Below are 14,363 nucleotides of genomic sequence, written 5' to 3' on the forward strand. Positions count from 1 at the left end.
CAATCGGAAAAGTAAACTTTAGAGCCTTGTTGCACAGAACTATCAACTGCCAAAATAGGCAACTATTCCTGTGATAACTGGTAGAAAACTTAATTGGCAGTTACTGCTGCCATGTGTGCTGAAGTAACAAAAAATACTGGAACATTGTTTATTTTTAATTTGCAATACTAACAGGAAACCTTCACTGCTCGTTCAAATCCATTTACAAATATTAATAAAAAGTATCTAAAAGTTGAAAGAAAACTTTTGATAAAGTGTGTTTTGTGGAAAGGAAGTACATAGCTCAAGCAAGATTTTTTTTGCCTCAATGTAAGACAAAGTGATCGACTTCAGGAAGTGAAGCGGTACACATATAGTGACGGCACCAGAGCAGAGATGGTTGAATGCTTCAAATTACTAGGACTAAATATCACCAGCAACTTGTCCTGGACTGCATTGAAGCAATGGCCAAGAAAGCACACCATCGCCTCTACCTCCTTAGAAGGCTTGGGAAGGTCGGCATGTCCCCAACAAATCTCACCAACACTATTGATGCGCCACAGAAAGCATTTTATCGGTTTGGGAACAGCTCCATCCAAGACCGCAAAAAAATGAAAAGAATTGTGGACGCAGCCCAGACCATCAAGCAAACCAACCTCCCTTCCATGGACTCCATCTGCACTTCATGCACTTCGGCAAGACCACCAGCAAAATCAAGGACGAGTCTCACCCAGGACACTCCCTCTTCCGTCTCCCATCAGGCAGGAGGTGCAGAAGTGCAAAAACACATACCTCCGGATTAGAGACAGTTTCTTCCCAGCTGTTATCACCAACTAGGGAGTGGTTCTGACCTATCATCTACCTCATTGGAGACCCTTGGACTTTCTTTAATTGGACTTTATTTTTTAACTTTAGTTTCGAGATACAGCCCGAAAACAGGCCCTGTACACTAACACTATCCTACACACGCTAGGGACAATTTACAATTTTACCAAGCCAATTAGCCTACAAACCTGCACGTCTTTGTAGTTTGGGAGGAAACCGAAGCATCTGGAGAAAACCCACACAGGTCAAGGGGAGAACACACAAACTCCATACAAACAGCACCCGTAGTCAGGATTGAACCCTGGTCTCTGGCGCTGCAAGTCAGCAACTCTACCACTGCTCCACCGTGCTGCCTTGCACTAAATGTTATTCCCTTTATCCTATATCTGTAACTGTAGACAGTTTGATTGTGCAGTCATGTATAGTCTTTCCCCAGACCGGACAGCAAACAACAAAAAAAGGCTTTTCACTGTTCCTCTGTACACTTGATAATAAACTAAACATAAAATACACAAATATGAGCAATTAAATACAACACACATTCATAAAAGTATGCAGGGATAGACAGAACGTGGGGAGACCGCATTTTCATAAGCCTGGTTAAGAAATTGTGAAGATTTGGATCTCTTTCAAAAAGATAAATCAGCAATAGTGCATTCTGCTGATTTAGTTCCTGAAAAACATTTCCCTATGTTCAATATTTAACATGCTTTGTCACCACTATATGTCACAGAGGCAGTGTCGTGTTTCTCCTGCTAGTGGGTGTGCCTTAAGAAATGATCTTTTCACAATTTTACATTCCACGTCTAAAATTTAAAAGTTATATTTAAGTTTTATCAACTCATGAATATCACGAAAAATTAGTAAATGAGTAAACTGAAATAGAGATGAGGTCAATAGCCGAGTGTGGAAGGGCAACACATGCAAAGTTCTGAATGACTACATTGTGTTTATACAAAATAACCAAATAATATTAAAAACAACTGCAATGAATAAATCACCTCAACGTGCTGTTGACAGCGCCCAGTTTATTTGCCTCCTCACAGTCTTGCAACTCTTCTGCATTCACTTCCTTATAATATTAACAAAAAAATAGTAAATCAACAATGCCTGAAGTATTTACAAACCAATTATTTTTACTGATAACTAGCAAATACAATTATGAACAATTATGTATTAGCTTCAGAGAATGCACATATTCTGGATTTCCAAATTAGGAAATAAATATTGATAGATTAAGAATAAATAGATTTTCTGTAGTATTCTCCCATTTTAGCTGAAATTTATCAGATAGTATTACATTCCCAGCTTTCTGTCAGAATGATAAACGTGTATTCAGATATTCACTTACTTTATTGTAATTAGCTGCTTTAATCCCAATTGGTATCTCACTCTAAAAATGAAACAGTGATAAAATTGAACACACATTGAATGAAGTAAGAATTCACAACACATTAAGAGCACAATATATTCATCCAACCATTATAAATTATTTCAACTGAGCTTTGGAGTAATTATATAACAAAATAGATTCGCTGAAAATACAAAAAATACTGAAATGTTAATTTTGCCCTAAAGGTGAGCAAGCAGGAGAATGAGGTTAAGAGGGAAAGATATATTAGCCACAATTAAAATGGCAGAGTAGTATCGATGGCCTGATTTTTTTCCTACGACTTAAACAAAATAATGATTTTTAAAAAAATCAATACGATAGTCTTCAAACCTGCTGGATAACAGCTGTTATCTTGTTTGAATGAAACCTTTTTTGGATATTTTATTGATTATTATATTCATCTATTTTCCAGTTTAACTGCTCACAAGGGGCTGCTTCAGATCCCTGTACTATTGACCATTGAGTCCTGTCACAATTTATGTTTCAGTATTTCATTTCATCAGGCACTCTCTTACCAAAATTGCTTTCTTTGCTTCCAGATTACGATGGGATTTGAGGGTTGAATAAAACACTATCAAGCAACATTTCATGAATGTTTTGAGCAACATTGACATGCAAGTATATGCCCCAAAAGATATGTGGGGCAAACCTTTATGCAAGTCATGTATAAAGTATAGACCTTCCGTACCATTGAAAGCAAAGAAAAACCCTGCAAGCTTACATGTGGAAAATAAAATCAACTAATTAATTTTTCAACAAACATCAACAATGTATAATTTACACCAATGACTGTTTCGATAATGCTGCATGTGACTTTTGATGACCAACTTCTAGGTCACTTATATTGTAATAAGTTAATATGATATGAAATGCCCACATGTTATTACTTTCAAATGTGATTGTGCTTTAGAGAGACTAAAGGTTGATCTCTTGACTGACTTATTTTTGTAATAAGGACATTTCTTGATTTGTTAAACATCAAAACTGGGAATTGGGAACAAACAGCCCACCCATCAAACTGAACCAGAAATAAACACCAAAACCTTCATATCATAGCATTAAAAAAACATTTTTACCTCAGAACAAGGCTCCACATGACAGTCGTTAATTGAACAGTGTCCGTCATTTAACCAGAAGGGGCAGGGCCGTTTCATGTTTACCTATTAAAAGAAAGTGAACATTGTAATTTGAGCATCGATATGATCGGTCTGATGAGCAAATCCTTCTTCACCTCCAAAACCACCTTGGAAATAATATCTAGATTTAAATGAAACGCATTGTTTAATGCTCATTAATACGGTTAAATTCAAATACTCATACCATATAACATTACACAAATCCATGAAAGGGATTGCATTAAGCTTATCAGTGGCAAATGAATTTCAATACAGAAAGATGAACAGGAAAGGGAAAATGTACACACATTTAAGACAAAAAAATGTTCAGGATTTGGTCAAATTAAATTTGTTTACCCATTCTTAACCCTAACCAGCCAGTTCAAGCTTATTCATCAGGCAAGACAGTAGCAATCATCGTCTGAAGGGTCCTGATCCAAAACGTCACTTGTCCATTCCTTCCACGGATGCTGCCTGACCCTCTGAGCTATTATAAATCATTAATAATCCGAAAGCATGGTAATCTCAGAAAACTATCCCCTGTATGAGTTATTCATGAAAATAATTATTGGAGTATATGCAGTTATACATTGCATAGCCACAAATTGAATGTTGTACCATGTCAATGAAAACTTTGTTTTATTTATACATGTACACGATAAATCAGCAGTCAGCTTTACCTAATATCACAAGTAAATATACTTCTGCCACAATATCCAAAACAGTTCATCAGCAACCATGGAATTACTACAGAACAGCACCCATTTGTGTGCACTTTATAAAAAATATGGTTTTAAGCAAGTTTCTTACTTTGTAATATCTGAAGTAGTCTCTTTCATGCAATTTTTTCAATTTAGGAAAGATCTTGTAACTGTTGAAGTCATCAATACTTTCTATGTCGCAGAAGCAATCATCCAAGACACCTGTCAGCTGTAAGAGATAACATTTCATACAAGATGCATTTATCAATATAAAAAAAATAGTTGCACAACAAGCCCATCAGCATTCAAAAAGCAATCCTTTCAGATGTAAATAATATAACAGACTAGAAAATGGCTTACCAAAACAAAATAGAGAATAAGAAATGGAAAGTCAGATAAATTGTAAAGCTACTTTTAAACCAGAATTTTTACAATATGAATATGTGAAATATTTTGTATGTGGTGTGCCAACTTGATAATATCAATATTAAATCGGGTTTCTTCCACTCGTATTATGCTACAATCCAAAGGCGACTACTAATGGGTTAAGCAGTAGCTTTACCGACTCTAATACAGATATTTTAATCAACAGATCACACACTTTGTATTATTTTGGGCAAATGAAAAGCAATTGAAAATTTGGAAATTAATTCAAAATTTGTTAAATTTATTCCAAGACAAAAGAGGGACATTTTTAAATGATTATGAAAACTGCAGCTGCTGAATAAGTGCAAAATGAGTATTCCACATAACTAGGTTTATTCTGTGATGCTGATGGAATGGAGCTCCTTAAAATTATTGAGGCTTTCATAGGTAAAGACACCTATAGTGGGGAATTCATGAAGAATAACCTAAAAATTATATTGCGGAAGGATATTGCAAAGATATTGCGAAATGAAATCAAGAAGATTCAGGTTTAAACAAAATAAAGTAGGCCCTGATGAAATAATAGGTGTTATTGTGTGAGGGGAATGATGAGGAGAAACCAAAAAATGAGTGAAGAATAATCCAAGATATTTTACAGATTATGCAGTTTACAGATAAGATTAAATGTAGATACGATCAAATGTTACCGCAGATGTTTGGTGTTTGTTGAAACGGAGCAGAGAAGAGCACATTCAAGATAATGAATAAATAAAGATAAATGATTAGTATAAGGGATTACTTCATGCAGAAACAAAGGGAATAAATAAACTATTTGGTCAAATGGGACAATCCTAGATGGGCCACATTGGTTGGCATGGATGAGTTGGATGAAGGAGCCTGTTTCCATGCTGTATGGCGATGAATATTAGCTTTGTTACAGCGTCCATGTATCCAAAACAATGCATAATAACATTCTTGCTTTATGGACCTATGGACGTATGGTTTTAATTTTTGATTAAAAAAATATTATTCTCCAAGATGAAAAGAGATATTAGGTCATCTTTTGGAGGGTGTAGTGTCCTCAGTGTCGCAAGAATATTGTCTATGCCACACTTACATTTTGTTATAAAAACCTGTGGAACAAACTTCCAAAAAACAGAGCTGCCTGGAAGTCAGTAGGCCAGGCAACATCTGTGTAGGGAAAATTGACATATGACGTTTTGGGCCAGGACCCTTTTTCTTCAGTATCTCAAGTATCTTTGGAGAAGGAAAAATCAACAGAAATTTTGTATGATAAATATTTTCCCCAACATAATACTCAATGTAAATTGGTTATTCCTTACAATAACTGATCCATTTAGGTATCCACTCTTTCTGAAATGTTAGGTTGCTGATGATACAGCAGTTTTAAAAGTAAGCAATAGATTTTGAATTAGTATAGCAAAGCTAATCATCTTGCAACAAAATTTTTTAGAATGAGTGCCTCAAGGGCCTGTCCCACTTACACAACCTTTACAGGCGACTGCCGGCACACACATCATAGGTCGCGTAAATTTTCAACATGTTGAAAATTCAGCGGCGACCAGAAATACGCTACGGCTCTTTGGAGACCTCTCATGACCATAGGCTGTATGAGAGGTCTCCTATGGTCGTGAGAGGTCTCCTATGGTCGTGAGAGGTCACCCGCAACATGGCGCCGGGGTCGCCTGTATGGTCATGAGAGGTCTCCTATAGTCATGTGAGGTCTCCAAAGAGTCGTAGCGTCTTTCCGGTCTCCACTGAATTTTCAACATGTTGAAAATTTCGGTAAACTATGACGGGTGCCAGCAGTCGCTTGTAAAGGTTGCGAAGTTGGGACAGGCCCTTCACCCTTTCAGGCCAAAATCACAGAAGGCAAGTTAAGAATGCACTTATTTTTGTTTACATTAATGCTCAGGTGGTGAATGCAGTCAGGACCCCAGTGCATTGGACAACATGGGATACAGCAAACAATTGTCAACAATCTCTAAGATAAGTCTTTGGGAAATATCTAGACGCCCTGTCATGCACAATATAGTGTAATACTCAAACACCTTCTGCTGCTTTTGACTGCAATTAGAGACACCCAGCATACCTCCTAAAGCTGTACATGTGATGGAACAAATTTGCACAATATCTTCTACACTCCTCTAGGGACCTCAACATTACCATCCCCCCTTCCTCACACGCATTAATTTAACCCTCATTTGCCCGGTGAAAAATGGTTAGACAATAGAAGTAAAATAATTTGCAAGTTTGCAGCCAAAAATCAGAGGCAACAGGAATAATTGCTCTAACAAAACACTGCATGGACTAAATAGCTTCTTGTGCTATAATCTATCCATCTATCTATCTTAACCATATAACAATTACAGCACGGAAACAGGCCATCTCGGCCCTACAAGTCCGTGTCGAACAACTTTTTTTTTTCCCCTTAGTCCCACCTGCCTGCACTCATACCATAACCCTCCATTCCCTTCTCATCCATATGCCTATCCAATTTATTTTTAAATGATACCAATGAACCTGCCTCCACCACTTCCACTGGAAGCTCATTCCACACCGCTACCACTCTCTGAGTAAAGAAGTTCCCCCTCATATTACCCCTAAACTTCTGTCCCTTAATTCTGAAGTCATGTCCTCTTGTTTGAATCTTCCCTATTCTCAAAAGGAAAAGCTTGTCCACATCAACTCTGTCTATCCCTCTCATCATTTTAAAGACCTCTATCAAGTCCCCCCTTAACCTTCTGCGCTCCAGAGAATAAAGACCTAACTTATTCAACCTATCTCTGTAACTTGGTTGTTGAAACCCAGGCAACATTCTAGTAAATCTCCTCTGTACTCTCTCTATTTTGTTGACATCCTTCCTATAATTGGGCGACCAAAATTGTACACCATACTCCAGATTTGGTCTCACCAATGCCTTGTACAATTTTAACATTACATCCCAGCTTCTATACTTAATGCTCTGATTTATAAAGGCTAGCATACCAAAAGATTTCTTTACCACCCTATCTATATGAGATTCCACCTTCAAGGAACTATGCACGGTTATACCCAGATCCCTCTGTTCAAATGTATTCTTCAATTCCCTACCATTTACCATGTACGTCCTATTTTGATTTGTCCTGCCAAGGTGTAGCACCTCACATTTATCAGCATTAAACTCCATCTGCCATCTTTCAGCCCATTTTTCCAAATTGCCTAAATCACTCTGTAGACTTTGGAAATCCTCTTCATTATCCACAACACCCCCTATCTTGGTATCATCTGCATACTTACTAATCCAACTTACCACACCTTCATCCAGATCATTGATGTACATGACAAACAACAAAGGACCCAACACAGATCCCTGAGGCACCCCACTAGTCACCTGCCTCCAACCCGATAAACAGCCATCCACCATTACCCTCTGGCTTCTCCCATTCAGCCACTGTTGAATCCATCTTGCTATTCCTGCATTTATACCCAACAGTTGAACCTTCTTAACCAACCTTCCATGAGGAACCTTGTCAAAGGCCTTACTAAAGTCCATATAGACAACATCCACTGCATTACCCTCGTCAATTTCCCTAGTAACCTCTTCAAAAAATTCAAGAAGATTAGTCAAACATGACCTTCCAGGCACAAATCCATGTTGACTGTTCCTAATCAGACCCTGTTTATCTAGATGCTTATATATATTATCTCTAAATATCTTTTCCATTAATTTGCCCACCACTGAAGTCAAACTAACAGGTCTATAATTGTTAGGTTAACTCTTAGAACCCTTTTTAAACAATGGAACAACATGCGCAGTACGCCAATCCTCGGGGACTATTCCCGTTTCTAATGACATTTGAAATATTTCTGTCATAGCCCCGGCTATTTCTACACTAACTTCCCTCAATGTCCTAGGGAATATCCTGTCAGGACCTGGAGACTTATCCATTTTTATATTTTTCAAAAGTGTCAGTACTTCTTTTACTTTGAACCTTATTTATCTTGATACTTATAAAACTCTGATCTTGGATGTGGGTATATTGTGCGATGTTCGTGTGCGTTTCACATCTCCTCGAAAACACGACGCACTAACGGTGACATTTTACATATTACAATAGAGATTTATGCCGTCAAAAAACTCCTTATCTGAAAATTTCACGCATTATACATCGAGTAATTTATGAAAATGTTCAAAAATTTCAAATAACAAAATAAACGAAATGATCTCGCTGATGACATCACAATGGCTCTGTTCCTCGCGGCCTGCTGTCCTATATTCCACGTGCAGTGAGTGACATCACTCCCCCCCCCCCCCCCCTCAGTTCTGCAAAAGATGCAGAAACAATGAGCAAGTGGGCTCTGTACTGCAGCTCCCGAGGGCTTCACGCGAGGTCCCAAGTGCTGCACGCTCACGCTTCGGCTCGGGCTCCCAAGCTTTCTATCGGCTCCTCGGTCGCCTCTTCTCTCTCTCCCCCCTCCTGGCTCTCTCTCTTCTGGGCTCTATCTCCCCCCACCCCCCCCCCCCCCGGCTCTCCCCCACCGGGCTCTTCCTCACCCCCGGACTCTCCCTCCCCCTTTCTGCCCTCCCAGCCTCACCCCCCCCCTTTCACCACACCCCAGGGCCTATCTTCCACCCCCTCTTCCCCCACCTCTCCACGTTCTCTCTTCCCCTCTCTCCCCCACTCCTTCCCTCTCCCCCCCCTCCTCTCTCTCCCCAGCCTCCTCTCTCTCCCCCCCCCCCCCCCCTCTCCCCCCCCCCCCCCCCCCCCCCCCCCCCCCCCTCCGCTCTGAAGGGACGGGACCCAACGGGTCCCCCTTGGTCTAGTATACATAAAACTCTAATCTTGGATGTGTAATTATTTGTGCGATGTTCGTGTGCGATTCACATCCCCTTGAAAACACGACGCGCTAACGATAAAATGTTTACATATTCCGATAGAGATTTATGCCATGTCAAAAATCGCCTTACCTGAAAATTTCATGCATTATTTCTCGTTATTTATGAAAATGTTCAAAAATCTCTAAAAACTTGGAAAAACACAACTTTTGCTTGTTCCTTGTGCTTAGCCCTGCTCGCAACATTGTTGCTATCTAAGTAAACTGAGCTGCTAGCTAGCAAGTGCAAATGTATCTTTTTAAAGTCACAGTACACTGAGTTCTGCTAGCTAGCAAGTGCAAAATGCATTTTTTTTATTAAAGTTTAAAAATGAGGGAGGCTGAATAAGGCAAAATGAGCAGCCCCTGCGCAATTGTCAGCTATGGGTGAGTGCTGGAATATTACTTTGGGGGAATGGGTTGTGTTGGAGAAAGGGGAACGGGTTGCATTGGGGGACCCGGCCTCTCTCGTGGTGGAATATTGCGTTGGGAGACCAGGCCTCCCATGTGACAGGGACCCAACGGGTCCCACTCGGTCTAGTATATACTTATAAAACTCTGATCTTGGATGTGTGTGTATTTGCATGATGTTCATGTCCGTTTCACATCTTCTCGAAAACACAACGCGCTAACGGTGAGAATTTTACATATTCCAATAGAGATTTACGCTGTGAAGTCAAATATCGCCTTATCGGAAAATGTCATGCATTATTTCGCGAGTTATTTATGAAATTGTTCAAAAATTTCTAAAAACTTGGAAAACCCCCCCAACTGTCTTTCACTTATTCCCTGTGCTTAGCCCTGCTCGCAACATTGTTGCTATCCATGTACACTGAGTTCTGCTAGCTACCAAGTGCAAATGCATTTAAAATGCAAAAAAAGTTTAAAAATGAGGGAGGCTGAATAAGGTGAAATGAGCAGCCCCTGTGCAGTTGTCGGCTATGGGTGAGTGCTGGAATATTGCGTTGGGGGAAAGGGTTGTGTTGGAGAAAGGGGAATGGGTTGCGTTGGGGGACCAGGCCTCCCGTGGGTGCTATGGGTAAGTGGTGGAATATTGCGTTGGGGAACGGGTTGCGCTGGCGGACCAGGCCTCACGTGTGACAGGGACTCAATGGGTCCCACTTGGACTAGTAATTCTATGAAAATGCACTAACACCATTAACTAACATCACCAAATACAGGATATCTAATTCATTACAGATGTTTATCAGATCTTTGTGAATGCAAATTGCTTTATTTGTGTGCGTTTCACATCCTCGAAAACACGACGCGCTAACAGTGACGTTGTTACATATTCCGATTGAGATTTACGCCATGATAAGGTCCCAAATAGGAGATTACAAGATACATTTATTTGTCACATGTGCCAGTTGGCACAGTGAAATGTAATCACCATACAGCTATACAATAAAAATAAAGAACACAACAGAGTTGATAGAATTCAACATACAACTGTGAGGGAAGGCACCAAAGTCAGGGCCTGGGTGATGTAAGTTCGACGTCGGGACTGGGGGCCCTCCTCAGCGGCCTGGACATCCGAGTCGGCCACCATTAGTGGGCAAAATTAGGGCACATGGCATTGGGGGTAGAGTGCTGACATGGATAGAGAAGTGGTTGGCAGACAGGAAACAAAGAGTAGGGATTAGCGGGTCCCTTTCAGAATGGCAGGCAGTGACTAGTGGGGTACCGCAAGGCACGGTGCTGGGACCGCAGCTATTTACAATATACATCATTGATTTGGATGAAGGGATTCAAAGTAACATTAGCAAATTTGCAGATTACACAAAGCTGGATGGCAGTGTGAACTGTGAGGAGAATGCTATGAGAATGCAGGGTGACTTGGACAGGTTGGGGGAGTGGGCAGATGCATGGCAGATGAATTTTAATGCGGATAAATGTGAGGTTATCCACTTTGGTAGCAAAAACAGGAAGGCAGATTACTATCTAAATGGTGTCAAATTGGGAAAAGGGGAAGTACAACGGGATCTGGGGGTCCTTGTTCATCACTCTATGTAAGTAAGCATGCAGGTACAGCAGGAAGTGAAGAAAGCGAATGATATGTTGGCCTTTATAACAAGAGGAATCGAATATAGGAGCAAAGTGGTCCTTCTGCAGTTGTACAGTGCCCTAGTGAGACCACACTTGGATTATTGCGGGCCGTTTTGGTCCCCTAATTTGAGGAAGGACATTCTTGCTATTGAGGGAGTGCAGCGTAGGTTTACAAGGTTAATTCCCAGGATGGTGGGACTGTCATATGCTGAGAGAATGGAGCAGCTGGGCTTGTACACTCTGTAGTTTAGAAGGATGAGAGGGTATCTCATTGAAACATATAAGTTTGTTAAGGGTTTGGACACGCTAGAGGCAGGAAACATGTTCCCGATGTTGGAGGAGTCCAGAACCAGGGACCACAGTTTAAGAAAAAGGAGTAAGCCATTTAGAACGGAGACGAGGAAACACTTTTTCTCATAGAGAGTGGTGAGTCTGTGGAATTCTCTGCCTCAGGGCGGTGGAGGCAAGTTCTCTGGATGCTTTCAAGAGAGAGCTAGATAGGGCTCTTAAAAATAGCGGAGTCAAGATCATGTCTGCTGTACTTCTTGTAGGTATGTTACAAAACCTACCTGAATCGTCATTGGGAATCTGCCCTCAGCCATGTCGGCGATTTTGGCGCTGTTTGGAGGGGGCGGGTTTAAAACGCGATTTTTACTAGGCTGTACTAATCGCACATGTTCAGCCTAGTAAATCATTAACGAAAAATCGCTGCAAGACCCGGTCGCAAAAGGTATTATTAGTTTTATAGGCCTCGATAATATAGTTATAATAGTTTTAAAATTACTCTCTGATTTCGCAATCTCTCGCAGCCCCAGGGTTTTATAAAGCAAACAATTAAAGGTATGTACCTTATTTTTACATTAAATGGGGCATATATATAACCCTGAATATCAAGTTATCTATAACGAATAGTTCATTTTGGGCTTTTTATATCCCGCAGTATTTTTCTCGGCATTTGAGGGCACTAATCCAGCGCTATGTCAACGTTCTAAACCAGCGCGTTCCACATGAACCCACTAGAAAGCCGATTTAAATGGGCATTTATTTACAGCAATTGAACACTAAATTCCTTCCATTTGGCCTATAAATTAATGTAAATTAGATATAAAAATCATGTTATACTGTGAATTATTTGTGAATAATCTTTGGACATTTAGGCTATTTAAAAATGTTAATCTTTCCTTAAGAAATGGGCGTTTGACTATCCAAGATCACAGCTTTTTTGTAATGTCCATTGAAAATCAATAGGGAACAAGATGCTAATTTCCGAGTATGAAAATGGTCATAACTTTTTTAATACTTGAGATATGAAAGTGAATTTGGTGTCAAATTAAACTTATTGTTATGCTTTATCTGATGGGATAAATTGCAGACTTGATTTTTTAAATCTCAAAATTTTGTAACATTGCTACTTCTTGGCTGCTTAACTTTCATTTCTTTAAATTTGTTACTTAGTGTTTTTAAACTGCTGCTCAGGTCGTGCTGTGTTCCTTGAAATTCGAGAACATGGCGGCAGCGGTCATTATCACCGCGCGGGTCAGGGTTTGGGGCAGCGTGATTGGAAGGTGGCCCGAGTGGCCATTACTCCCTCTCGTCACGGGGATTACCTCCTCTCCGTCTGCCCCGCCCGATCGTCTGTCACACTGGTGGGTGGGTGGGCTTCCCCTCGGGACCGTCCGCCCACTGGCAGCAGCAGGGCCGCCCGCTCAAAAGACACCGCAAATCGGAAATCCCAGTTCCAAAAGGCAGCGGACACCCGGAAACCCCAGCTCCAAAAGGCAGCAGGTTCCCCTGCCTTTGTGTCCCTCTCTGTGCCTCCGTCTCCCTTTCTGTGCCTTTGTGTCCACCTCTCTAGTCGCGCCTGTGAGTTGGAGGCTACGCGTGAGTGGATAGGGCGGGGCATGGGGTAAAAGGAGTGAATGAATAATATTAATATATCAATGGGGTGGTTAATGTGTGTGTGCGTGGGGGGTGGTTAGTGCGTCTGTGAGAGGTTGGCTAGTATGTGTGACGCTGCACTCCGTTCCCTCCCCCCGCGACCGCGCGTCGAGGGGACGGGACGCAATGGGTCCTACTTGGTCTATTTCCATAAAATTGAAAGGGTTTCAAAAAGTAATCATGTTGTTGTTTCATCTGTTTCAGATTGCGGCTGCGCATCTATCCCAATGGCATTGCACCACAGTTGGCAGGAATGTCTAATTCCCTCCAAATTCCCTGCTTTTGAGGCTTCACATTGGTATTTATTTTTGGTTATGATTCTCTGTATTCCTTCTTTTATTCCCTGTATTAAGAAGTTGTGTGAATGGTTGCAGAATTATTGACAATTTTCACAAAGCAATCACCAGTAGAAGGGTATGCCAAATGGCTCGTTCTGCTTCACCATTCAATGCTATCATAACTGATCTTTTACCACAGCTAAACTTTTTAGTACAATCCCCTTATCCCTCAATACCCTTAACATCCAAAAACTCTCTGCAATGACTGCAACACTTTTACACTTAATCGTCATATCCAGGGATGGAAAATAGAATGCAATCACAATGCAACTATACTTGCAAAATTAAACACATAATCATTCAAAGGTGTATGATTTGGAGCGTTCCTCTATTCTAAGCTTCAAAGAATACCTTATTGCCCCTTTATGCAAAAATCTCAATATAATTTTACTACGTAGGTGGAATACAGATCCAAATAATTGTTTGTTTGAGCCAGTAAAATCTTATTCTTCTCTATCTTTCCTCAGAACCAATCATCAATCACAGAAATCACTCATCTCCAATGTACTATTACATTTGTTTCTTAGGTGCAGATGCCAAAAGAACAAATTCCTTCATCTATACTTCATGCATGATCTTACTCCTTACAATAGGAGACAGGTTTTCTCATTTTTATACTCCGATCCCCATGCATTTAAAGTCAACAGATAATTTGGGTTCTTAATTGCTGGCTGTGTCCACATCCTAACTTCCTATACTTGAATGATCCATGTTTTCCGAATATTAGCATTTACTAGTTTCAAAATGATCAGAACTGAGTAACTTCACATTCCAACCAATT

General features: G+C 40.4%; 1 protein-coding gene across 2 annotated transcripts in view; it reads right to left on the reverse strand.

The window, feature by feature from the left end:
- ero1b (endoplasmic reticulum oxidoreductase 1 beta) overlaps positions 1-14,363 on the reverse strand; it is a 58,075-nt gene that overhangs the window by 25,229 nt on the left and 18,483 nt on the right. For both annotated transcript variants that reach the window (XM_055635172.1, XM_055635173.1), the window contains exons 2-5: positions 4,123-4,242; positions 3,274-3,357; positions 2,156-2,197; positions 1,806-1,876 (exon numbers count right to left, since the gene is read on the reverse strand). In XM_055635172.1, coding sequence (XP_055491147.1) covers positions 1,806-1,876; positions 2,156-2,197; positions 3,274-3,357; positions 4,123-4,242 — 317 coding nt within the window. The remainder of the gene's footprint in view (positions 1-1,805; positions 1,877-2,155; positions 2,198-3,273; positions 3,358-4,122; positions 4,243-14,363) is intronic.

The sequence above is a fragment of the Leucoraja erinacea genome, chromosome 5, assembly GCF_028641065.1.
Source record: "Leucoraja erinacea ecotype New England chromosome 5, Leri_hhj_1, whole genome shotgun sequence".
NCBI classification, from domain to species: Eukaryota; Metazoa; Chordata; class Chondrichthyes; order Rajiformes; family Rajidae; genus Leucoraja; species Leucoraja erinaceus.